At 37.9% G+C, this 24,971-nt stretch overlaps 1 protein-coding gene across 2 annotated transcripts; it reads right to left on the reverse strand.

The window, feature by feature from the left end:
• Positions 1–2,683: 2,683 nt before the first annotated feature.
• VPS39 (VPS39 subunit of HOPS complex) lies at positions 2,684–24,659 on the reverse strand. Of its 2 annotated transcripts, XM_032188765.1 has the most exons (26): positions 24,447–24,659; positions 22,950–23,015; positions 22,059–22,091; positions 21,548–21,612; positions 20,708–20,750; positions 19,610–19,704; positions 18,284–18,382; positions 17,606–17,698; positions 15,853–16,036; positions 15,230–15,350; positions 14,752–14,872; positions 14,130–14,259; positions 12,838–12,980; positions 11,842–11,985; positions 11,106–11,247; positions 10,742–10,828; positions 9,281–9,354; positions 8,591–8,689; positions 8,209–8,326; positions 7,559–7,687; positions 6,978–7,080; positions 6,008–6,053; positions 5,276–5,425; positions 4,993–5,127; positions 4,329–4,420; positions 2,684–3,395 (listed from the first exon to the last, which is right to left on the reverse strand). In XM_032188765.1, the coding sequence occupies exons 1-26, from the start codon at positions 24,517–24,519 to the stop codon at positions 3,320–3,322; spliced, it is 2,661 nt and encodes an 886-aa protein (XP_032044656.1). In that variant the 5' UTR covers positions 24,520–24,659; the 3' UTR covers positions 2,684–3,319. The 2 variants fall into 2 exon arrangements, with proteins under 2 accessions (XP_032044656.1, XP_032044657.1); XM_032188766.1 differs by lacking the exon at positions 22,059–22,091.
• Between the last annotated feature and the right edge of the window lie 312 nt (positions 24,660–24,971).

The raw sequence follows: 24,971 nt of genomic DNA on the forward strand, positions 1-24,971 counted from the left end.
ATTTAAACCAGTCTTACCTGCCTTTTCCTGAAGTTCTCTGCCCTCTTCCAATGAAATCTCAGTACAGGGACTGTATGTTTATACAATTTCTCTTGAATTTCTCTCTCAAGAACTGAAAGCTCTTTAAAACATATACATAAGAACAGTTTCAGAGTCACATATCATGCACAATGTTTGTGTACAGTTTTATCTATCTAGATATACTGTTGACAGACAACTTAATATCAGAAGAAGAGTTGCTTGCTTCTGTCATTTCCTATCCAAATAAGAAAACAAGCAAAGAAAATGGCATCAAAACATGACATGAGAAAGACGGCCTCATACCTGCTAACTTTATTCCTGCTAGGATTAGTATCCCCACAGCGGTAAAGTAGATGTCTGTCTATATTTCATTCAGTTATTTTTCTGTCAGCAATTATGAACAATTCAAACCTTTGCTAACCATACTATATAGTACTTAAAATGTGCATGAATAATGCAAGCAACCCCTTTTGCTTCCATTAACAGCACTGAAAGGAGAGCTGAAAAGTCAGAAGAGATGAAGATTCCAAAGGACAGTATCAATTTTTATTTGTTTTTTTGTTCCCCACAGGTTGGTTTCTACAGAAGTAACAGCATACCCATATGTTCAATTGTCTGTCACAAAGACTCTTCCTCAGAGCCTGTATATCTCCTTCCTATAGGATGGGAAAAATGAAGATCTATATTCTAACACTAGGTTAGTCTTTGACCTACACTTCAAGCAACTGCAAATCTGAGAACCTAAACATTTCCTGATTTGGTCACACATAGATCAATCACCTTCACCCTCAAACAGCGTTATACCGCTCAAAAAAAACATGTCAATAATTTTAGTATTCTCTAATAAGTATGTATTTAATAGTATAAGACTTTCAAAAACATTATTCAAAGAATACAGAAGTGTTTTTAATAGGATTTGAGAACATTCACAAGCATATTATAAACTTGTAGATCTAAAAACCAAAGTTGAGAAGTGGTAACAGCTGTCATATGACATGGTCTCATTTGGATTACACGTTATTAAAGCAGGAGTGATACTGGAGCGCCTCCGTCAAGCCTGACTTCCAGGAGAAAGTGAGGACTTACATATAAAAAATAATCTAGAGCAGCCCAGAAAGCTTAACCTCACAATGACTGAAACACACTGGTTCACAACATTTATTACAACCTATTGCTTTAGACAAACCTGCTGTATGGTTAAGTAAATCCAAACCACATTGCAAGAACCAACAAAAATATTACAGCACAAACCACATCTCTGTAAAAGGTATGCAAGAAAGGTGAACAGAGGCACAACCTTAACCGTGAAAGTAAGAGCACAATGAAGTTCCTCATTTGTGAATACAGCTCTCCTGGTAGCAGATAATTAACGTAAATAAAAATCATACTAACAGCACTAAACCTAAGATGGGTAAAAATCAGAGCAATATTGTTATATCTGTATACAAAGAATACAGGGCCTTGATAAATACCCTTCTGTCATTCTCAATGATCTGTAAACACAACTCTCCCGAAACATCCTCCCTCTGTACCTGAACTAGTATATAAAGATCTATACAGAATGTGCAAATTGAATATAAGTATTTTTAGGCTCTCTTCTTCAAATAGAAGAAATACAAGGTTAAAAACACCAACACCACCCATCCCCTCTTCTCAGCTTCTACAGAAAGACATCAGCAGCAATACTGCTCAAGATATCCAAATACAAAAGTAGCAAAACACTGGACCAAGAAATCCAAAGGAATGCACAGCATATAAACAATAAATACAAACGTGGAAAAAGAGAAGAACAGTTATCAAGGGAAATTATTAACAGTGATAAATGAAAGTGAATTAGGACTCTTGCCAGCCTACAGCAGATCTGTTCCTAAAAACACACCCACGTAACAATGGGTTACCTAAACTTATGAAGTTAGCTGAGATCCAGTTACACCTTAGGCAGACAGGCTTTATTACTTGATCATTAAGAGGTGGTATCTGACAGTTATATGTCATGCACCATATTATTTAATCATTACATATTTATAAGTATTGCTAGACCAGAATGTTTAGAGTCAAAGATCCACTCAGTTGGGTTATTTGCTACTGCTGCCTTTTCATTAATGATGCTCAGATTATTTCTGCATGAAACATTTTAATATCCCTACTACCAACTTGCTAGAGATTAAAGATATCAGAAAAAGAAGTTAGACAAGAATATTACAGCCTACAAGGAGTATGGTACAATCCAGTTTTGTAGACCTCTGGCCCAAGTGTAACTTAAGAACAGTACCAGCCTGCGCAGACCACAGTTTTTCTAAAGCATTTAAAACAGAGAGATGTTAAAACAGAGAGATGAGTCTAAATTTTACTTCAGTGCTGGCAAGTGAACCAGGGACTGAAGAACTTTATATACACACATCACAAGTGTAGTCTAGAAGCTCAAGCAATGACTGTAGTTCAATCCCTTGAAAAGTTGCTTTACAGGGTGTTCTTCGCTTTTTGGTATGAGTGCAGATGTGAACTTAGAACAGTTGCTGAGCTTCCAGAGATGCTAAGAGTGACCATGCAGTACAGTGCAAACAGCACAGAAGTTAATTAAATTTACAGCTCTCAAACTAAAGTTTGTGTTTGTTTGTTTGCTGTTTGTTTAAAAAAAAAAAAAAAAAAAAAAAAAAGCAGCTCACCAGTGGTATCTCCTATTTGCCTGACAACCTGTTGTGGAAATTCTGTTTATCAGAAGATCAGGTGATAACACTGAACATCAATAAAAACATTCCTTTGGCCAGCATTTAAGTATTCCCATTACTGGGATGAAAAATAAAATTGTCTAGGTCAAGAAATAGGCACAGAAACCTTCTCTATGCTGAACACCTGGTGATCTCCATGCAATGCTGATACAGCTGCAAAGACTTCAAAGGAATTTTATTTTTTTGAAGAACTATTTACATATAAGACCAAATCACAATGTTGTTACTCCAAGGAGGTAAGCTTTATAATAAAAAAAGCTTGACTTGTGAACACCCTACAACTGTCTGTTAACTCACAAGGTTGGAGTGCATTACAAAGCTCACTGCTGATCAGTTTCTATTCTTCATCTGAGAGGTCCAATGTAGTTGCCAGCACTATAATGACATGGTTAAAGTCAATTTCTAGTAAATCAATACAGCCAGATAGGTACAGTCAGTCCACAGATATAAATTACTTCTACTCAGTGTAAGAGAACCTAGAAACAAGCCTCATAAATCTCAGAAGTATCAACTTCTTAAGCCGTCACTTCGGAATTGCATGAGTGTTGGTATTATGGAACGTGACAAGGTCAGGTGTCCAATGTGTTGACTTCTTTGGAGCAGAAATAATGCACAACTATTGCATTAGGGTATCGGGCAAATGCACTGTAAAAATAAAAAAACAGAACACAAAAAATCAACAGTAAATATGAACAGTTTTCCCAAACATGCCCTTCAAAGCCTTACTGAAATTTACTGCATTAGAAAAATTCTAGACAAACAAACCAATACTGCATATGCAAATTTAAATTCTGATACTACAAGCTACACACTAGTGACAAACCTGAATATGCACAACAGTAAGTATATTCAGACCTATATTCGTTAATATGTTTTGTAAATGGATCATTCCCTATCATTGTGAATGCTACTGATATACCAGAATGGTTCAAATCAACAAGAATGAATAAACCGATCATGTGGCATTCCAATGGAGTTTCAAACAAAAAAGAGAAAAAACACAACTAGAATTTATCTTCTATACCAACCCATAATTATTGAATAGCATATAGCAGAAGAATAGTTATTGGCATACAGGTATTAAGTGAATTAGTTCTACTTTTACATAACATTATTATTAGACTACAAGTAGTAATCAGCTAGGGAACCACAAAGCTATATAAAGAGTGATTCCACATACATCTTCATTTGAGATTCTTTACATCATCCTCCTTAATTCTAGGTAAAAAGCAGGTAGTAGGCAGTGTTCTTACAGAACATTCCAAATTCAGTATGGGAAGTGACTTTTTGCCTTCTAGAATTGCAAAGTAAAATGTTTTAAGAATTTCTCAAGGCATTTTATTCTGCTTTATTGAAATCAGGATTAAAACTCTCGCAATAAACTTCACTGACTGAACTTTGATGTTTTCCCAGCCATTGAGTGATATAATTTTTTAATTTGAACATTCCTCAAATTTCTCCCTCATAGTGCTGTTCTCTCTATATGTATGCACATTGAGTTTTGCAACCTTCTTACTTTAAGTAAACAGATTCATATTCAAACCTGTTTTCCAAACTTTAAGGCACGTGCTCTCTTACCTGTTGCCTATCTTCTTTTTACATACAGTGCACACCTTCTCCTCTGTAATTATGCACTTCACTTGCTGATGCAAAATTCGCTCCTCCTGGACCTATAGGACAAGTAAAAACTTTATCAAAAAGCAATGCCATGCTACAGTTCCTTTCTAGCCTGGTGAAACTGAAAACTGCCAAAACATTTGATTTTCAGTGGCTATATCTTTATTAGCAAGTTGTATGCTACAGAAGAAGCAGTTCTGTAGAGAGAGACCCAAATCCACATTATACATATTCCAGGATTTTGCTTTGACATAGTCTGATCTGCAGATTAAAGCATTCGAACCATTCAAGGGATGTTCAGGCAACTTTAAGTGCACCATCTGGTTCAGTTTATTTGAAAGAAATCCAGTCCGTGCTCTGAGATCATCCTACAAAGCACATCAGAGCACAGTGAGTCCAGGGACTCACAAAGGCACAAGCCCCATCCAAACTAAAATGAATGCACTTGACAAAAAAAAAAAAAAAAAAAAAAGGTACTTTAATTCTATCTTGTACACATCTACTAATTTCAAGTGAACTACAGCACCATCTAGAGGACACACACCCCGTTTAAGGAATAGTTGGTTTAATACTGAGCATCAGTTTTAAACACCATTCCAATATATGACGGATGGTAGGTACTTACCCTCAGAAATTCAGCATGGAGAAGATTCTTGAGTACTTGATTGAATCTCTTCTTTTGGGCATTTTCTTCAAGGACTTTCTCTAGGAAGATTCGAATCTCACTAATCTGTGTATTTGCTGGTAGAAGGTTTATTGCCTAAAGCAAAATAACCTTAATTAGGATAAATTTTAAAGGAGTAGAGAACAAAATAGAAGTTGACACGCTTAGCTTTGACAGCATTAGTCTGTTCACATGTCTACTCCAGTATCTTCTAACAACAGTACAGACACTGAGTCTTTGTTACCTTGGTGGTATCCAGTTTGCTGTGATGCAGCTCCAACACCTGCAGAGCAGCCTGCAGATTGGCTTGAGGCTCCAGCACTTCCATCTTGATTGGCCCTAGGCAATGAACACTAGGTGGGGAGAGATACATCCGGAGAAGTGATAGATAGACCTGTTTCACACAAAAGGAAAGCTTGTGAAACCATTGCACTCATCCACAACCGAAATACTAGTAGAACCCAGAGACAGTACTCATGAAGCTGTACCTACTCCATTCAAAACTCTAAAATGGTCATTTAAACAGCTTTCATCTTAAAACTACAAAAAAAAAAAAGTACCAAAGATGTTCAAAGCCTTTTAAGACTTACATTCTATGCTCAAGTTTTTCTATGAAAGCAGTATTTTTTTTTTAAACACACCTTCCTCATAACACACACATCTTTAGAAAGCAATGTCATTGATTTTTAACTTGTGTGTAAATGTAACTGGAATAGGAACACAGTAGGTTTTCGTCTGAATTCCAGAAGCAATTTTCTACAGAATATATGCTCAATTCAAATGATATGGTAACACTTACAACAGAAAATAAAAATCAGTGAAAGCTAGTAAATCCTAACTTCCAAAAGCTTATACATAGTTTCCTATCCACCTAAAAAACTCTGAAGTCTATACAGAGCAAAAACTTTAAATTCCCTAACATGGCATGAACAGTCTAACACAGAAAAGGGAATACTGTGAAGATAAAGCTACTTACATCTTTGTTGCCATCTTTGTTTCTGTCGTAATGTTTATGGCAGTAGCTAGAATAGAGAAGAATTACGTAAAATGTAGGGACAGCTTCGGAACCCAAAGGATCATTCCAGAGAAGTTAATATTTAAATGCTTGAATGCTGAGGCTATACATACACATGAGGTAACCATACTTTCAGTTCTGATCAATTGGACCAGGTCACGTAACACTGTGTGCTTTGTGTGACAATGCTGAGAAAAGAGAGGTTTTGTGCAAGTTTCACACTTCCAATCAACTTAGAAGGATTTCATACAGAAACTAAATTTAATTGCATTAAAAAAAGGGACAGTGTGATTGCATCTGAATCACAAGGAAAAGGTGTCTATTAGTGTACCACTACATGTCACAGCTGAATGTCCTGTAACAGCCTTTTCATGAAACTAACTTCAAAAGAAGCTATGGTGAACAGTCCCCACTTTTCAAACACATCTGTCAGTGCTGGTTAGTTTTATTTTCAGTTAAATACTTCAGATTCACTTATAAGGTTCCCTGACACAATGGATCCAGCAAAAAAGATGCACCTTTACTGGAGGGCTGTGTGAAACTGAAGGTACTTAACTTTGCATCTGGGATAATCAATCTCAATCACAAGAGAAGGGAAGCAAAGCGACATACGCAAGTTCACAAACTAAAGACCAGTGGAAAGATGCATCTGACAAGGCGGAAACAAACAACTCATTAATGACAGTCATATTGCTCTAGACTAAAGTACAATGACAGGAAGGCAATCCTCAAGGGGATGATGTCATTATTTGTAATCAACAGATACCTAAAGAGCATGAAACTCAGGAAAACATGGAAACACAGAAGATCCTGAAGGCTTACAACATTCACACTCCACATACAGCAACATTTTGCTATACAACCTATATGCAGCACAGTGAGCAAACTAACCCATTTAGTTTGGGGGGGGGGGGGGGAAGGATATCCTTACTTTTCGGCCATGTTGGTGTCCTTCAAAATATGAACATAAATAAACAGAGCTTGCTCGTGCTTCCCCATACGACCCAAGAGCAGAGCACGTTCTTCTAGAAGACCTAGTGAGATAGCATGGAAGTCTAGTCAATAGCTACATAGAAAAATGAGAGCAAAAGGTCCAGTACTTCCATTACCGACCACATTAACAGAAGGAAGCATAAGGTATAGTCTAAGCATAGACTGAAGTTACACTAAGTATACTATATACTAGGAACAGTAACATTTTATGAATTCTTCAGTAATCTTAGGATACAATGAACTTCAGATCTGTTGAGCTACTCAAGCTCACCTAAAATTCAGGCTAAATATGTAAGCGATAGGAGATGCCACAAGGTCTTAGGATGTCACTTAAAGGAAACCTGCAGAGACCAGAAACACAATTCTGCCAGCAAAACCACAGCAAGTATACACACCAGTGATTTACAACAGACCTAGCCATCTTCTGTTTCCAGTTACAATGATTCTATAATAACTTAGGAGGTTTTGCTGTAAAATACAAGAAAAGCGATTTAGTTAGTCTATGGAAACTGAACTCACCATCAAAGGGAAAGTCACTAATTAGTCGACTGGGTTCGTAACAGCTAGACTTCTCCAAAAAAAGAAGAAGTTTTTTCCGGTAATCCCCTAAGTCTCCTCCTTCCTCCCCAGCAGGCACTGGAGTTTTATCTGTATGAGATAAAGAAATATCAGCTGATGTATTACAACTATTTCACTATGCTAATACACAACAGAAGATAGAAAAAAAATTACATGGACCTACATTCTGATGAACCAGCTATATGGAATAAGAATCAAGTACACCTGAGAAATGACTTCAGCTCCCTAAAACATGTTAACCAGTGGCTGATTAGATGATACATTATTATTCAACACCCTCCCCCTGCCATTACCATGCAGAATAAAGCAAGCAGTAGCTGACATTTCACTTAACCATGAACAAAGTGTAACTAAATTCTTTAACTAAAGAATTTAGTTACTAACTGTAACTAAATTCTTTTGCCTAGGGAGGCAAGAAACCAGACTCCCTTGTAAACCCATAACTTCCATTGTTCCAGTTCCTTCACAGTGTTTACCATATCTTCCCTAGCGTATGGGTATTAATAGTGCAGGCTTAGAGCAATACACTATGGAGGCTTCCCTGCACTGTCCCATCCCCTGTTTTTTCCACCAGAAAATACTAAACATACCTGCAGGTAAAGAATGGAGATATTCTTTCATTAAGCCCTGCACTTTCTCACAGTACAGCTGAATCAGACAATTGTGAAAGTCTGCACCAATTTCTTCCCACACATGAATGATGTGTTCCTGTAAATACACATTTAGGTTCAGTTAAAGATACTTACTCTGGAAAGTAATTTATCAAAAGCAAGCAACAATTCCAAGATTGCCTTTACCAAGCTCGACTTCAAGATTTCATATTTTAAGTCATATTCTACTTGCTGTTAATTATTTTTCTCTGTACAACTTACGGCAAAGCTACAATTCTCCAAGACAGCATCATCCTCCAACACCTTGAGAACTGAAGACTTACATGGAACACACACTGAACATAGTACACTGAGTTCTTACCAGATAAGGAATAGCCAAACTTTTGAAGTTTTCTATCAAGAAACTGAGCACTTTATCTCGTGGCAAAGCTTCCACTTCAGGGAGGTCTTCTGTAAATATCTGTAAAATAAAAATATATTCAAAGAAAATATATATTATATATATATATATATATACACACACACACACACACTTCTTAAATGTTAGTGTATTTTCTCTGAGGCACTGAAGCCCTTGGTACACAAAAAAAAAAAAACCTGAGCAGCTTATTTAGGCACCTAGAAGCCGTGTCACATCTGAAAGGGTTAACAAACATCCCCATTTCTGCCCTAGCTAACACTTATCTTTTACAGTGCCCAGCACCTCCTAAATACAGGAAGTCAAAGAAAAGTTAGAAAGGCAAATTAATATTTAACATTTAAATATTAATTTAGGCTCTTTTACAAAAAGCGTGATATCAAAAACATTAAATGTTGTATCAAATGTAAGGGATATTATGCTTATTACAAGGTAAGGTATTCGAAGAATGGAAGAAACAGAAGAAAAACTGAACAGCTGTCCTGCTCTATCTGTAGATAAGCTTACTACAATACTGAACACAGACAATACCATTTATACACTATGCTGGATTTAATGTTAACACATGGATTCTTAAATCATGTACTGTACTAGGAATCTCAATGACAAGGTAGTTGTTAAAGCCAAACTTACCTTCAGTCCATCTTCAGGAAAATCTCTTAACACCCAGACAGAGTAAGAAAATACTAAGTGCAAGTTCTCTGTGCCTGGAACACAAGAATTAGCAGTGCTCAGTGTTAAATTTCTGAAGATGTACCTACTCACAACACAAGCAGATGCTTTCAGAGCTAGCAAATCTTCATTTACAAAAAAATCCTTTTTTGTTTTCTCCTCTATCATCAAGGAAATCACATTTCAGGTTAAAGACAATTTCATTACTTCGCAAACATGAGTTCAAACACAAACAAGTAATGACACTGTCAAATTCTAAGCACCACAGAATTTATACAAGTCAGACCAAAACCTAGCTCTGTTGTCTGAATCTCTTCACAAATATTTTCCCTTACGAACATCAGCCATTTGTTTTTATTAGGGTAGAAAAACACTATACTTTTGTGTAATTTCCTTCAGACTTTCAGTCTAATGTCTTCTGTAGCAGAGGGTCAAATACTTTCATAATAAGTAGTAAATGAACAGCTGACATAGGTTCATCAAGATGAATTTATCAAAATGACAATCCTTTAAAAAAAAACACAGAAGTGTGTTTTGTAAGGCTATAATCTGAATGTCACATATGCACCTCATTGACTGAGAGATGAGTGCCATTAGCAAACTGCACCAGTGAATAAGAAGTGTAATGTAAGAGACATGGCATAAATGGGAAAGGTCTCAATGTCAAGGTAAATAATGTTTACCATTGAAAAAACATGTTGCTAACAAGAGCCAGCAAGAGTTCTTGAAAGTAATACTAAGTAATAAGTAATATCAAATTTTGTCAATAATTTAAGACTAGGAGATAAATCCCTCATAAACCACTCTGGATGGTTCTGTCTGCTTTACTAGTACTGTGATACATTAGAAATAAATAGTATCATTGGATGAGAGGGGACTATTCTCATCAGCAGCAAAACCAAAAAAGGCCTTGGAAGTTCACAATGAATAGTCAACCAAGCAAATTGTTACTATGACGCTGTGAACAGCAACTTGAACTGTTAGACCATAACCTAGATTTCTCTATGCACAGAAAACAAAAACTTCATACAGGATTCTTCATCTAAGCGGTGGAAAAAAAACAGAACAGCAGCTAGCAATTAGATTTTCAGATGAAAAACCTAATCTAGAAGTCAGACTTAGTGATGGCAAATCAACACTGGAATAAAAGACAAAATACTATGTCATATTCTCTACCTATGATTTTTTTATTATTATTATTATTTTTTAATCAGAAATAAGGAATGTGTTCTATTAAGACACTCAGGTTTGAACAGGACACACCTGAACTTAATACTTAAAGTTTGCATTATGTAAGAAAACAGACTAGATGACAGGGGTGTCCTTTAGCTTGATAGTAGCTATAAAGTTGCTGAACAGTAAAATAACCAAAGCCCATGAATAGTTAACATTTTCACAGAAAAAATGGTCTCCATCATTTACCCAAATGCTGCAGATATTGCACTGTCCTCTCATGACCCTTCAAAGGTGAGTTGGCTTTCTTTGACTGATCCACCAGTACCTGTAATGCTTTCAGATAAACAAAAAGATTAATTCCTTTGCAACGATGAGTATCATTCCAAATTGAATCACAAAACAAGATACATTTCACATTAGGCTACCTGAGAACAAAAAGGCTTCATTGTAAACATGCAGGTCATACAGGTAATGGGATCTAAGATAGATTTCATCACAAGAGAGACCCAGAAACAAGTCCTCTTGAGGAAAATTATCTTCAGGTAATAAAGACTAGGGAGTACTTCCTCCTACCCCTTCTCTCTTCTCCCCAGCCCAACATCATACCTACCTTTCTCATGCAAACCTTTCTTCTCATACAGTATTATCAGCTCACTGTATTTATGTGCCTTCTTTAGTACATGCTCACTCTCCTCAATATGGCAGTGATTGTTCTCCAGACGTAGCAAGGGTGCCACAAGTGCTACATTTGTCTGCAAGCAAAAAGGGAGCATTCAATCATACTTCTAACATGCTCCTCCTAAACTCATAGCACACAAAGTGAGTTAAAACATAGAAATAGCACAAGAAGCACATTTATTTAACTAAAGTGTTAAATAGCTTAACATTTTAGTTAAATAAGATAAGTTAAATAGCTTAATGTTTTAGGTCAAGCCTCATCCTCCTTAAAAATTTCCATTCAGAATTTGTTGGAATTGAAGAAAAAACAATACATCACAGCTATATTCCCTTTCTAGAATAGAAGCCTACTTTGGAAAACATTGTTCACAAAGATCACACCCTTCTGCATTTAATAGTAAAGACAACACAATAAGCATTTCTCAAAACTTCAAAACACATTGACAAGGCAGAGGCAGGCACCCAAAACAGATGCAGCTGCTTTGTTTCATGAAACTGCCTCCTGACCAATGAGGGAACTAGCAAAGACTCCCAGATCATTTTTAGACCAAAGTGAAATGGTTGTGTGAGAATTTTGAAAGTACCTCCTTATCCTCCTCCTCAAATTTTTCATTCTAAAATACCAATACATTTTATAGGGATGACCTTTAAGCCAGGCAAAAACTCACATGGAGGTAACACTTCAATAGTGTGGTATCAATGATTTGTAGCAGCTTCTTTTTGGATTTGATTGTGGGTGTTCCTTCCATGAGGGGCGAAGTACTGGACTGATGGTCAGAATCATTTAGCTTCTTTACCAGTTGACTTCTTTTCTGGAGGACGTAAAATGAAGTTTTAACATGGAAAGGCCATGAATTTCTCCATTCCACCTCAACAAATATATCCCACCAAGTAAAAATAAATTATATTTAGTAACTTATTTTATCAATCAGTTCCTAAAGAATTTTTATTATTTCTAACTATTCAACACTTTTCCCACATCATTTAGGTGTGTACATTTGTTTTGCAAATTTATACTTTTGTAAGATGTGTGAAGTCTCAAGAAAATCATCAGAAGGAAACAGTTAATCTGAACAGAGACATTTTAGAGAAATCAGTAGACACTTAAAACATTTGGAGGACAACCTACAATTTGAATTACTATATGTAAAAAATATGCTCCTTAAAACACAAGCTTCCTTTGTCTTGTAAGAATGGCAACAGAACAAGTCAGAGTCCAGTTGCAAGAAAATGACAGGAAGCTATTGTACCCAGTACCTCCTGTTCCACTTTTTAATTCATGCTTTTGACCCATCTCCTGGACAGAGTGCCCTCCATAAAACAGTCATAAAAAAAAAAAAAAAAAAAAAGATGAAAAGCCCAAGTCCTTTTTGAAAGGCTACTGAAAATAAAATACTAGATTCACATTTGGATCTAGTCCATGAGTAAGTTTTACCCAGACCTCACAGAAGTCACATGTCTCTCACATATCTGTGTAATACCTCACATCTTCCAATTTCCCCACTTTCTCAGGAGCTGCTGCCATAGAATTTCCAGCTATGAAGACAGCCTATTAAGGCTAGTCTGACAGAGCTGGAGTAGGCATACTGCTTCCTGCATAAAGCTACCCAAACAAATACACTATACCTGAATAATCCTGCTCTAAGAACAGATATAGCACTCACTTGAGTTAGGTAGTCTATCAGAGCTAAATGTGCCTTCTCCAGCTCTGCCCCTGAGAGCCCTGGCAGGGGGTTGGGATACTGTAGCTGTTTCCTGTAATCTGTGGGCAGGAGGTCAGGATACAGACCCATCACATGAGTGGGATCTAAGCAAAAAATAACTAGTATTAGTAATCATACATAACATACTATTTTTGCCAACTCTTAAATGTAAATTGGCCTTTGAGTACAGTTAGCTTTTCAACAGAGTGGTTGTCAACTTGCATGTCCATGAGGTTTCAGGTAACACAACTCGCTTATTATGAAAAAGAAGCTAATAAGGCAAAAGCAGCAAGAAAAAGACTGTTTTAAAGTCCAAGCAGAACAAGTTTCAACCTGTACTCTTGGCACACACTGAAGACAATCCATTATAATCCTTTTACTGCTCTTCTTGCCGAATCCCAGCACTAACAGCTCTGAAAGTAGGACAGGATTTCTAAGAACAAGCGATGTTTTAAGAAAAGATTTACTGGGCTTTTGAAACATGAACTGAATGGCACCATCTGCACTAATTAGCATCCATTTTCATGGAGCTTAAACAAATTCAGAATTACTGTCCTCTAATTTATGCTCCAAGTATTTCAAGTTCTAAGTCCTTCTTTTCCACTGTAGTTTTGAAAACTAAGTATGATGTTAAGCATCACCAAGGAACATAAAAGTTTTAGATTTAAATGCACAAGGGATGTGCTGTCAACAAAGAATATCAGTCTTAAGCACTATTCTATGGTACAGTCCAGTCTTCAGGTGGTCTTCCAATTAGTACAAACCAGAGGAATACCATCAGAGACCATTTTGACTTCCAAAAAATGACAGAAAAGTTTCCTGGCTTTGGTAGCTTAGTCCATTAAACAGGAAACAGGGCTGAGGGTCCTCAGCATGGTCAGAGAAGAAGGTGTAGCAGATCTACAGAAGTTACTCATTTTCCATTCCAAAATACGAGATGACTTTTGACAGCTGTTGAAACCCTAAGCTTTAAGGGTCTGTACATGCCATATACACTGCAGAAAATGTTACCAACTACACCCTGCACAAAGGGCAAATTCATGTTTTACATTAATTTACTTCAGTTTCTTTAAGTTAAATACTATAACCAGTATAAAAAGCAAAACAGCTGTGTAGGCTACTTTCCATTCACAAGAAGACTGGTCTGCACAAGACAATATTGTTTTAAAATGGAACCCAAACACACAATGACTTTTGAGCTTCATTTCATCTCTCCTAACTCAAGTAATCTTAAGGCCAACCCAAGCATTTACCTGTACCAAGTTTGGCAAAAACTTGCATGGATTCATCAAAGCGCTTCTGACAGAAGAGGTTGAAGGCAAAGAGGTTCTTGATGTGGTGTATTTGTTGTCGCTTCTCACTATCTGAATCATCTTTCATTTCCTACACACAAATTGATAAACATTAAAAACTTTGGGGCATCACAAATGATAAGAAAAGCTCTAGAGAAATAACAGCAGTATTATATTTTGGAGAGATTATGAAATCCAGAAGCCTGACGTAATCAGAGAAAGATAATCTTCCAAAGTGAACACCTCTGATATTGATTTTCATGTACTACATTCATTGTGTCAGTGAGATAACCTGAAAGGCTTGAAAGCTACTTCTGGTTATCTAAATACTTGCTGTATCACAGCAAGTATGTCATCATTTGCCTTTTCAATTTTTTTTTTCCAGTTAGCAATACAAAATGCAGTTAATTCATTTTAGTGTAGCTCTAAGGAAGTTTTTGGAAACCAGAAAAACCTACAACTGCAAGAGCAATGTAACTAAACATACTGCTTTGGCATCTCTAAGAAATTACTGTTTCAGGAGTAACTATTACAATAATTCCCAGTCATTTCACTTTGAACCCAAAGAATTTTGAGTACTTACTGCCAACTGCAAAGCCAACTCAAATTGTTTATCCTGAAGAAGTTGCTGGATCTGTGTGGCTATGGACACTGGGATGAGCCGCCAAACAAAGTGATTACTTGCCACATATATAATATTTGTCCTGCAAAGAAGTCAAAAGGTCATTTACTAAGTTCCAGAACCAAGAAAGGAGCAATACTCATACAAACAATCCTGGTTAAAACACGCATGTATCAATCAGACACAAAGGCAACTTAAGCAATATTGCAAAGCAGAACGGAGCAGAAATATCTCCAGTAATCAGATATTCACAAAGATGCACAACTCTACCATATGCTCCTTAAAGTACAGCAACCACCTTTCCGTTCACAAACAACAACAGACTGCTTCAATGCTGCTACTCAAGCCAGGAGAGTCAGAAGAGCTCCTCTCTCAGTTTTTCATCATGCTACCACACATACAGACAGCCCAACAAAAGCAATCATGCTCTACTTAATACCCTCCAGAGGTGATGAAGCGTGGTCTCTGTAGCTCAATACTCTGTACCAGCAGTCGGGGTTCAAACGTGCGGATCTCCACATACCTCGGCAGAACAGCAATGATGTAGGGAGGCTGGTGCTCTATTGGCAAAACAGGTGAAAATATAAGTTAATTGTTCTCTCTTGAAGCAAAGCAAGGCTTCCTTTTTTTTTTTCCCTCTACTTGAAATGCATGCCTTTTTTGCTTATTAACAACAGAAGTCAATGCCCAAGGCTGACAGCAACTTGCTAACAAGGCTTTTTGTTCATCTTTCAAAATACATAATTTCTGTGGCACTCAGGTACCCACAAAAACTACAATGCTTTAACACACCGCCTTCCATTCCAAATCTTGTTCCTGTGAAGGAATAGGCAATAATGCCTGTTTTTCAAGAAGGAATCAGGCAAGCAGACTAGAAGCAAAGAAGGGGAAGAAACAAAAATAAACAAATAGAACCCTCCACAGCTGGAAAGTACAATTTGCAATACTTTAGAAACCAGTTGTCACACTTCAAACCCAGCTAGTTTCTAAACACCAGGAATGCAACAATTTTATCACTTCCAGAGCAGGAAAGAGACAAAAAACTTTACTGCTAATACTCACCCATGGCTATAGGAATATCTGTCCAATTCAAGGCACATTTCTGGGTACAGACCCCTTCTTCATTGAGCACAACAGTTAGATCATCTTGACCAACTGCAACTTTTCCATCTGCCACAGGGGCAACCAGTGGTTCCAACTGCTTCCCCGTTGGAAAGAGTTCTTTGATGGATCCTTTTCCATCCACCTAAGATAATAAAGAAAACAGAAAATATGTTGTTAAAAATAACCATTTCCAACATGCAGAACAACAAGTACCTGAAAGTAAAAAAAAAAAAAAAAAAAAAAAATCCATACCTAGTAAAAAGATTCAGAACCCAGATTAAACAGTAACAGGACAATTGCAATTTTAAATGCTAACAACAGTATTTTCTGCATATTAACATTTCTCTTAATTATACATCATTTAGAAATAAAGAATTATTGTTCTTGTGTCTGAGGTGACATAGCCCTATTACCACGGCAGTAGCTAAGCACAGAGATTATAAAGGCAGATAAAATGTCTAGCATCACTAAACATCACTAAGAGGTCCAAACACCTCTTGGTGTAACTGCAAGATTTAATCAAACTTTAACATTGTTTGTTTTCTAACATGAGTAAACACTGCCACATAAGAAACAAACTAAAAGTAAAGCAAACTCTCCAGACTTTTTCCCTGCCCTATCTTCTCATTCTTCAGGCCATACACTGTTCAGGGAACTGAACTCAACCACCCCCCCCACACACACACACTCAAAACCAAAAGAAACAACCAGAAATTCAAAGAGATGTTTCATGAGTTGATCTAACAACTCACTGCTGCCAAAATGGAGAATCTTCCTCCCTCAACTCCAGCATTACAAGTCAAGCACTCCTATAAAAGTCACCAGCTAGCCAGCAGAAAACAATTCCATAAAAGCACAAGTATTTTTATTGCATATTTGGTGAAATGAAGCTATTCAGTAATGGGCTGGAAAAGTAGCAGATCCAACCAGAAGTAGACACTTGGACAGCAATTCTCTACTCCGGTTCCTTGAGCAGCTGCACAAACACTTGTACCACTAAAACAGCAGGAATCAAAATCTACAAGAGGGATACAGAAAGGCACCGCTTCCATCATTAATATCAGCTTAAAATGACTGTAAAATTGCTACATCGTTTTCCTATCAACTAAAAAACAGAGTTGTGATTGTATATATGGTACACCTCATCCTCATCTCATTTTCCTGTAATATAAGCAGAAGCCAATTCTAAAGGCATAAAATGAATGGACTATAGCTATCACATGAAGCGTAAATGGAGACCATAACACTAAATTAACAACAGAAAATTTAGAGATTTTCAAAGAGAAACTGCCACGATTCAGAAAGAGAATCAAAAAAAAAAAAAGAGTTAAGTTGCTCTTTGTTCCAGATAAGAAATTATTTGTCTTTCTGTCATTTTAAATGTAAGTTCTTCCTTAAAACACTAGATAAAATGCAAGCAGAGTTTACAAAGACAGCTGCCTAACCAAAAAAATCTTTTCTGATGTCTTTTTTCTGCAAGAGCTTCAAACACTACATCCAACAGTGACAAAGCAGAGATCACTTCCTGACAAAACTTCAGTTTAAAGAGGACATATTTAGATTGCTGTTTCCAAAAATGCATAAAACAAGAACACCAAATACTGTTTTTCATATCATCTACCAGCTAAATCCTTGAACACTGAAGCATCCTACATAGTGCCTACTGCTATTCAAATCTCCTTAAATATCATATTCTAAAACCCACTCTTACCCGTATCAGATAGTAGTCCCTCTTAAAACCCACGCAGATAGAATTTTCACACCAGGCCATAGACTTGGGTACATCAGGTACACTGAAGTCCCCCTGGGGAAAACAAGTCAAAATGGTAGTTACAAGAGAAAAATCTAATGACAGAGTGTAACAGACAGTTACATAGTGTTCCCCGGCACACATACACCTGACTTCTGCTGGTCAAGGAATAACAGTACTCAACTAACAGGTGTGCTGCGAGTCAGCTGTGTAAGTGCTAGAAAAGCAGCATAGCTGAATAAGCAACATAAATATTTAACGAATCATCTTTATCACTGTGGTATTCAGAAGTGCAGTTCTCTGCGCTTGTTGTCAGCAACTACCTTCCGACTCAGGACCCACTTCCACAGAGGTATTGACAGGTATATATTTATAAAGGCTGCTTGCTAATGCATTTCACTAACTTACAAGCACACTATAGAACACAACCTTTGACTCAAGTCACGGAACTGCATTAATGCCATCAACTGTGACTTAAATCCTGTATTTGTACTTCTACATACTGCTGTTTTGTTAAATCACTGCAAAACCAACAGGACTCAATGCTCTAAAAGTCAGTAGTGCCTCTAATAGGGATTCCACAAAAAGTAGTAGAGTCCTTGCTGAAGCATGCTAGACTACAGAAACAGTCCAACTCACCTGTAGTTCATGGAACTCTCTGTCCTTCCAAAAATAAAGTTGTAGCTTCTTCCTCACTGCCACACACATTCTCAGCACCTCTTCCCCTGTATCTGAATGCTATGAAAATACAGACCTAAACTCATTAATACTAGAAGGCAAAGAAGATAACAAACCCCAGTGACTCCTCAGCCTGCAGCAAGGCTGTCAGCTGACAAGTGGCTTTGTTCATCCTCACCAGAAGGGGATTCCCTAAACATGGAAACAGAGAGAAGGCAAGCAGGGTATCTAAGAATGAACTTTGGTTAGATAGCAGGAATTGTGACACCAAGGAAATACAAGAACAAAAAAATAAAAAGAGCACAGAAGACAAACGTGCAAACAGAAGATACGTCGAGAGCTATCAGCCCAGCCCTGAAGACCAGGATAAACAGCTTGAACTCTGTGCAGTATAGGAAAGGGGAGGAAATGGAGCAATGCAAAGAATGTGTTATGCTGATAAAAACATTAATAGCTATCTTTTACATTCCACCCTGATGGAAGATTCCTGACAAGAAACACTAGTAAAATTACATGCCTATACACACAAACAGTAGGGCATTTTGGAATGACCAGATTTAAATGTGCTTCAAAAGACATCACTAGTTTTAACACCTAGGAAGCTCTAAGTTCTTACTAGAAAATACTTAATACTAAGCTTCCCATGGTGCAAAGAGATAAAGGTACTGATGAAGAGCACTAACCCATTGTCTTCTGATTATAAACAAGATTTCTGAATAATACAAGTAGGCTGAGAAAGTCAGTTAGATAAGAATAAGTCACTCAATTAACAATAACGTATTAACAGAGAATAGATATACCTCATCAAACCATTTTGTGGCCTGAATCTACCATAACTGCCCTGGGAGTCTTGGGGCAAATGCAGCTTAACAAACAAAAATGCAATATAGTGATAGAGATCCTTGCTGTAGGGAACCACTGTGACCCAGTTCACCAACAATTTAAGGGATGGGAATGGCTTTTATATACAAGAGGACCTTTCAGAAAAAAAGGCACCTTCAAAGTTACCACAGGACAAAAATGCCTTCAAGTTTTCTATTAGGAGGTTCAAGGCTACAAGCACAACAGACACAGGAAGATATGTAACAGAACAGAGGACAAAGATTATGGGGCCTCCATTCGTTGCCTTAAGGAAAGCTTCAACATCTGTTACGTACTTATTTTAAGAAGCACCAAGGAGCTTGTAAGTTACACAAAATTAATGAACGAAATCTATACAGCAACATAAAAAGGTACCCTTATAACAAAGTGGTAAGGACATCTGTGCCACTGTGTTCCTCCTCTTACCTGAAGATCACAAGTGAAGAGAGATGCACCTTTTGCCTTGGAAACTGTAGTGATTTGTTGAAATGTCAACAGGTCGTGGACATAAATGTTATTTTCTGTTTTAAACAAAATTCCAATTATTTTTCAATATTTAACATGCATTGAGCTCATTGCTAATTCAAACAAATTACACAGTTTATGTTTACATAAAAAGAAGAACTTGTGAGAGAAATTAAGAGCTCCAAGAAAGGAAAAGGAACATTTTCCCAAAAACTGAAAAGTGCTGAGGCACAGAAAGACAAGCCAGTACATGCAGAAGAGAAGACTAACACCAATTCTGCTAAAATTACACAAAGGAACTGAGAACAGGTGCTAAGCAAGCAGAGGAAGCGAGAGTGGGAGACAGCAAACAGACCAGACAAGACCAAGTTCATGATGGAAGATTGTATGAACAAAGACCATTTTGAACTGGCTCCTGAAATTAGTAGGAAGTGAGTAGTTGCAAATGGAGGATGCTGTGGTCAAGTTTTTGTACGCACGAGGACGCAGGCAGCAGAAATCTACGCATGCTGGAGTCGGAAGTGCCGGGACTTGGAGACCATAAAGAAGGGAGTAGCAACATAGGCAAAAAAAGACAGGAAGATCATAAGGCTAAACAGAAGCCAAAGACAAGCAAATTTAGATCTTCCAAGGGAGGGTAAAAGATCACTATCTGCAAATAAGCTGAATTTGGCACAATACATCTCAGGTAATTTTTATACAGAAACAAGTTTGGACAACACAAGTTTTAGCACCTATCATATTTTTGTGTATATATATATGCCAATATACATAAATTTATATATATATACACACACACAATTTAGTTTTTATTTTTTTCATTTTTAATCACAAAACTTGTTGTTAATACTTTGTTCTCCAAGTTGGCTTGCAACAAGCAAAGCTGCTTCTCATTCTAAGCTGCATAATGCTTCCTCTGCAAGGTGACAAAGCCTGAATACCAGACAATGACTTTCCAACAACTGGAGTTACTATGTATGTGTGGAAGGAATGCAATTATTTGGCCATATGTTGCACCAACAAGAGCTCACTAAATATTACAACCTTTTCTTTACTTACCTAACAGACTGACCAGAATTTTAAACTGAGAAACAACATGAATCTGAAAGAAAAAATTCTAATTAGTGGTTACTTTCATAAACCAAACCTCTGAAAGAAACCTGATTATAGATTAAGAAAATACATCTTGTGTACTCTCAAAATAATAAAAACAGCAAGGCAGCTATCTGCGCACAACCTTCCTCCTAGATTACTGCAACCCCTTTCACTTACACCCAATTTTTCAAGTAGCACATAGAGCTTGTAACCTAAGCTAATAAAAAACATTGTAGTACACGGTACGTTACAAGTCCAGGTGTACCTCTGAACACATGCACAAGCAAGAGGCTGCATAATCTTTTTCGATATAAATCCTTTCCTGAGTATCAATACAATCAATGAGCCAACTTCTTCCAAAAAAAAATAAAAATCAAATAGCGGTAAGACTGGTAGTAGATGATCAGATACTTCAGTTCTGAATTCCAGGTAACAGGAGTAATATTCACATTGCCACATTGCATCCAAGAGTCAAATTAAGTATTGCAGTCTGTTGGTATATTACCATAAATTTTATAAATATTCTCACTCAAGAGTAGATGAAGATTTACTGCAAACAACAGCATTTCCATAAAAGTCAGAAATAAACCCCTACATCCCAAATTTTCTGCTCTAACAAACAAACCAAACATATTGCTATTATGGGAAGACAGTGGGCAAAAACACCAGACTGTGCTGCCCCTAAAAGAATTTACATTTTCAGGATTTTTTTTAAGCTTAGCACAGATTCAAGTCATACATTTGAGATTTCATTTCTTGCCTGAAAACACTGGAAAACTTTTCCAAGAAAATGGTATTTCCTACCTGTTGAATCTTTTTTGAGAAGTTCTTGTTGGATTTCTCTAGCGTCACTTCAAACCTATTGCAACCTACCAAAAAGATTTAAGACAGTATGTAAACTGAAGTTCCCCTTAAATTTATGACCGAATAAAATCTTACACTGAATAGATCATAAAGAATTGTGAAAGTAAACTTGGCCACTTGAATGACGCTTCAAAATATCTGGGCTATCTTTAACTTAACGGCTAAATGCATCAGAAGGTCTTCTACACAATCAGGTGAAAATTAAAATTATGCTACCTGTGCTTGTCTGAGAATCTCATCAACAGTTATGACTTTGCCTTGCTGGATTTTAAATTACAAAATTTGTTATTTGTTTTGAAACCAATAGATACAAAGATACCCATAAAGAATGTATCCACACCAATCAAGTATCAGAAACTTAAATTGCTAGGGAACACATCACTGCAAAGTAGACAAGGAATAAACATTACACCACAAGGGTTTAAAAGGAGTTTTATGGATAAAGACTTACAGACACTTTCTGATGACAAAACCTCTCCTGGCACTGATGCAAAAAAGGGGGAGAAATTTACCATGTGAGATAAGACACTAGCAACTCAAGACTAGCATGTTCTGATTGGAATAGATGGCCTACAAGTTTCAGAAAAAAAACAATCTGAATTCAGTCTCAAGAATCCAAGTAGCTACAAATGAGTGTCTTTCCAAGAGCTGATGAACTTGGACAGAGATGTTTGTTTTCTTCCTCTGCTGTCCCACACTAGACTACATTACTGTGTTCAATAACACGAGTTTCTACATAATAGCAGATATTGCAAAAATACAAATCCATCTAGTGAAAATCAATTTTAATTAAGTTTCAAATAGAATAGTGCTCTTTGTGGCATCTCCAGAATAGACTACGAACACTTGTAACTGTCTAAGAGGGAGAAAGAAGAGTAAATATATGACAGAAATAGTTAGGAGGGCTCCTTCTCTCCCATCCCATGATGCTGATGGGCCCACTGAATAAAGCTGCTCTTTCACTTGTTTACTAATCCAGTCTTTTATTAACAGATGACAAGCATCAGACTTCTGACAACTAGCACACTGTCTGCTTTTCTGCATGTTTATGCACAAGTACTGTATTCACAGAAATTACACTAACTTCCTGCAAAGAGAAGGTCTGGAGACCTTATATAAAGCATGCTTTAATGCAGGCAATAGGCTGACCAGCTATCCTTCCCAAACACCTTATAAATGGTATGTACACTTCTATCAAAGATCCCACACAAATATTCTTTAAACTCTAGGTAGGAAAAATCAGCAATTGAACATATTTGTGGTAGCATAACAGCAACATCTGAAGTGCATGAAATAAAAATAAAATAACAAACTTTTCATGACATACTTAAAATGAACTTACCCATGTCTTTCTTGATCCTGTAAAGAAGAAGATGCCCTTGTTTGGTACCAACAAGGAGCCATTCCTCTAAAAAGAGTAGGAAGAAAAGAGTCTAATCAGTACCAGCAAAGACTTTCTTGGCTAAGCAGTGTTTATCAGAGCACCTGGAAACGTGGCTCAAAAGTCAAAGAGGACTTCATGTGGTGACTACACACAAGTCTCCCACCATCTCACCAGTGCAAGTGCTAGATAGCAGCTTGCGTTCTCAGGAAATGATGGACAAAAATCAAACAGTAAAACAGAGGCTGCAGCAAAGACATCGCATCTTGCTTATTCATATGACTGTAAAGATAAAAGCAATCGTATCTTTTGTACAATCAAGAGAGGAAATAATCTATTCTTCAAACATAGTCCCAGAGTGGAACACTGCTACATAACAATTGTCAGGAAGACAAACAAGGATTTCTGTCTTTTTTTTTTTTCTCTTTTAAGAATGAAGTTTTTTATAAGAACTTTCTGAAATAGTCAGCTATGCCTGAAGCAACTGTGGCGGCTTTGCTTAAATTGCATTTGAATTGCTTAGACAATCAACAATCACGTAAAGATTTATAAAAGAGAACCGAACCCATTTACATACAAACCCTGGCAAAGTTTCAGACTTGGAATTTACAGCATTTACAGCATGCAAAAAGTATAGTATCTTTACCAGGTCTCAAAATCTGACTGAAAATTTTCCTCCTTGCTTAAGATCATATAGTAAAAAAGTATATACAAATATTTATTTCTACAGCTAGTACCTCCTCACTACCAAAGACACTTGTATTTTAATCAAGTTTTGTTTCCTGCAAGCCCTCCCTTCCATTAGTTGAGGGAAGGGTTTTAAAGCCAAAATTAAACCTTTTTATGCAACCATGCTGTCACGGGCCTGTGGGTTTTGGTTCCTTTTTGCTTTGGCAAAATAAGCGCTTTCAAAGAGATAAAGATTAAAATCTCAACACAAAAATAAGTGATCTTCACATCTCCTCTTCTACGTAACTCCAAACAATTCACGATCAAACGCGGCAGCTTTATTAACGTTACAGTGCTGTTTTTCAGACAGATGAAAGGCTGACGATTCCACAACGTGTGGGGGTTTTTATCTCCAGTTTTGTCCCACTGTGGCACGTCTGCTGGAAACCGCTCAAGCGCCTGGAGAAGCCTCAGCGCTGCGAGCAGACCGGTGGCTGCCATCACCTGACCAACAAACACCTCACCCGACAGGCCCCACACCACAATCCCTACATTTAGAGAACACTAACACACATAAACTGGATCCAAACCAAGCTTTCAATGCATTTAGGAAATAAAAATCAGGCGAAATACAGACTACGGGTTTTCTTCAGCGCAGAAGCGGCCGCGCTCCCCGCACCCCGGGCCTGCCGGCGGCAGCCGCCCCACCGCCGCAGCCCAGCGGCCCCAGGGAAGGAGAGCCAAGGAGAGCCGGCGGCGTTTCGGGCCGGGAAGCCGGGGGAGGCTCACCCCAGGCCGCCAGGCAGTCGATCTGCAGCGGCAGCTTCTCCAGGATCGGCACATGCTCGAAGGCGTCGTGCATGGCGGCGGCGGCGGCTCGGCTGGGCCCGGCTGCGGCAGCACCCGCCGACCGGGGGCTGGAGGGCGTCGTGCGGGGCTCCCCTTTCTCCGAGGCGGCCCCGGGGGAAGCTCCGCCGCCGCCACGGCCGGCGGCTCGCAGCTCCCCGCCCTTCCCGGCAGCCTCCGCCGCCGCCGCTTCCGTGCCGGAGCTCCGCCCGCCCGTCCCGGCCCGCCCCAACCCGGCCGGGCGCCGCCATGGCGGCCCCCCGCCCGGGGCACTGAGGGGAGCTGCAGTAAGCGTGTGCTGTTGGGTCCTACCCGAAATGGGGCTTGAGGGTATGGAGGTTGTTCTGTTTTCTCGTAATAACCTTAACAGGGGGGAGGCTGTACAGGCAAAAAGTGACCTGTATAGCCTGAAGAAACCAGAAGAGAACAGCAAAATAGCTCTTGTGAGTGGAGGTCCTAAATTTTTCC

This window comes from Aythya fuligula, chromosome 5 (assembly GCF_009819795.1).
Source record: "Aythya fuligula isolate bAytFul2 chromosome 5, bAytFul2.pri, whole genome shotgun sequence".
In the NCBI taxonomy this organism is placed as follows: domain Eukaryota; kingdom Metazoa; phylum Chordata; class Aves; order Anseriformes; family Anatidae; genus Aythya; species Aythya fuligula.

Coding starts and splice junctions, on each gene's coding strand:
- VPS39 (XM_032188765.1), bottom strand. CDS start 24,519: ATGCACGACGCCTTCGAGCATGTGCCGATCCTGGAGAAGCTGCCGCTG. Junction 14,260..14,751: donor AGTTGGCTTTGCAGTTGGCA/GTAAGTACTCAA, acceptor ATTTGTGTGTAG/GAAATGAAAGATGATTCAGA. Junction 3,396..4,328: donor AAAAAGAAGATAGGCAACAG/GTAAGAGAGCAC, acceptor TTATTTTTACAG/TGCATTTGCCCGATACCCTA.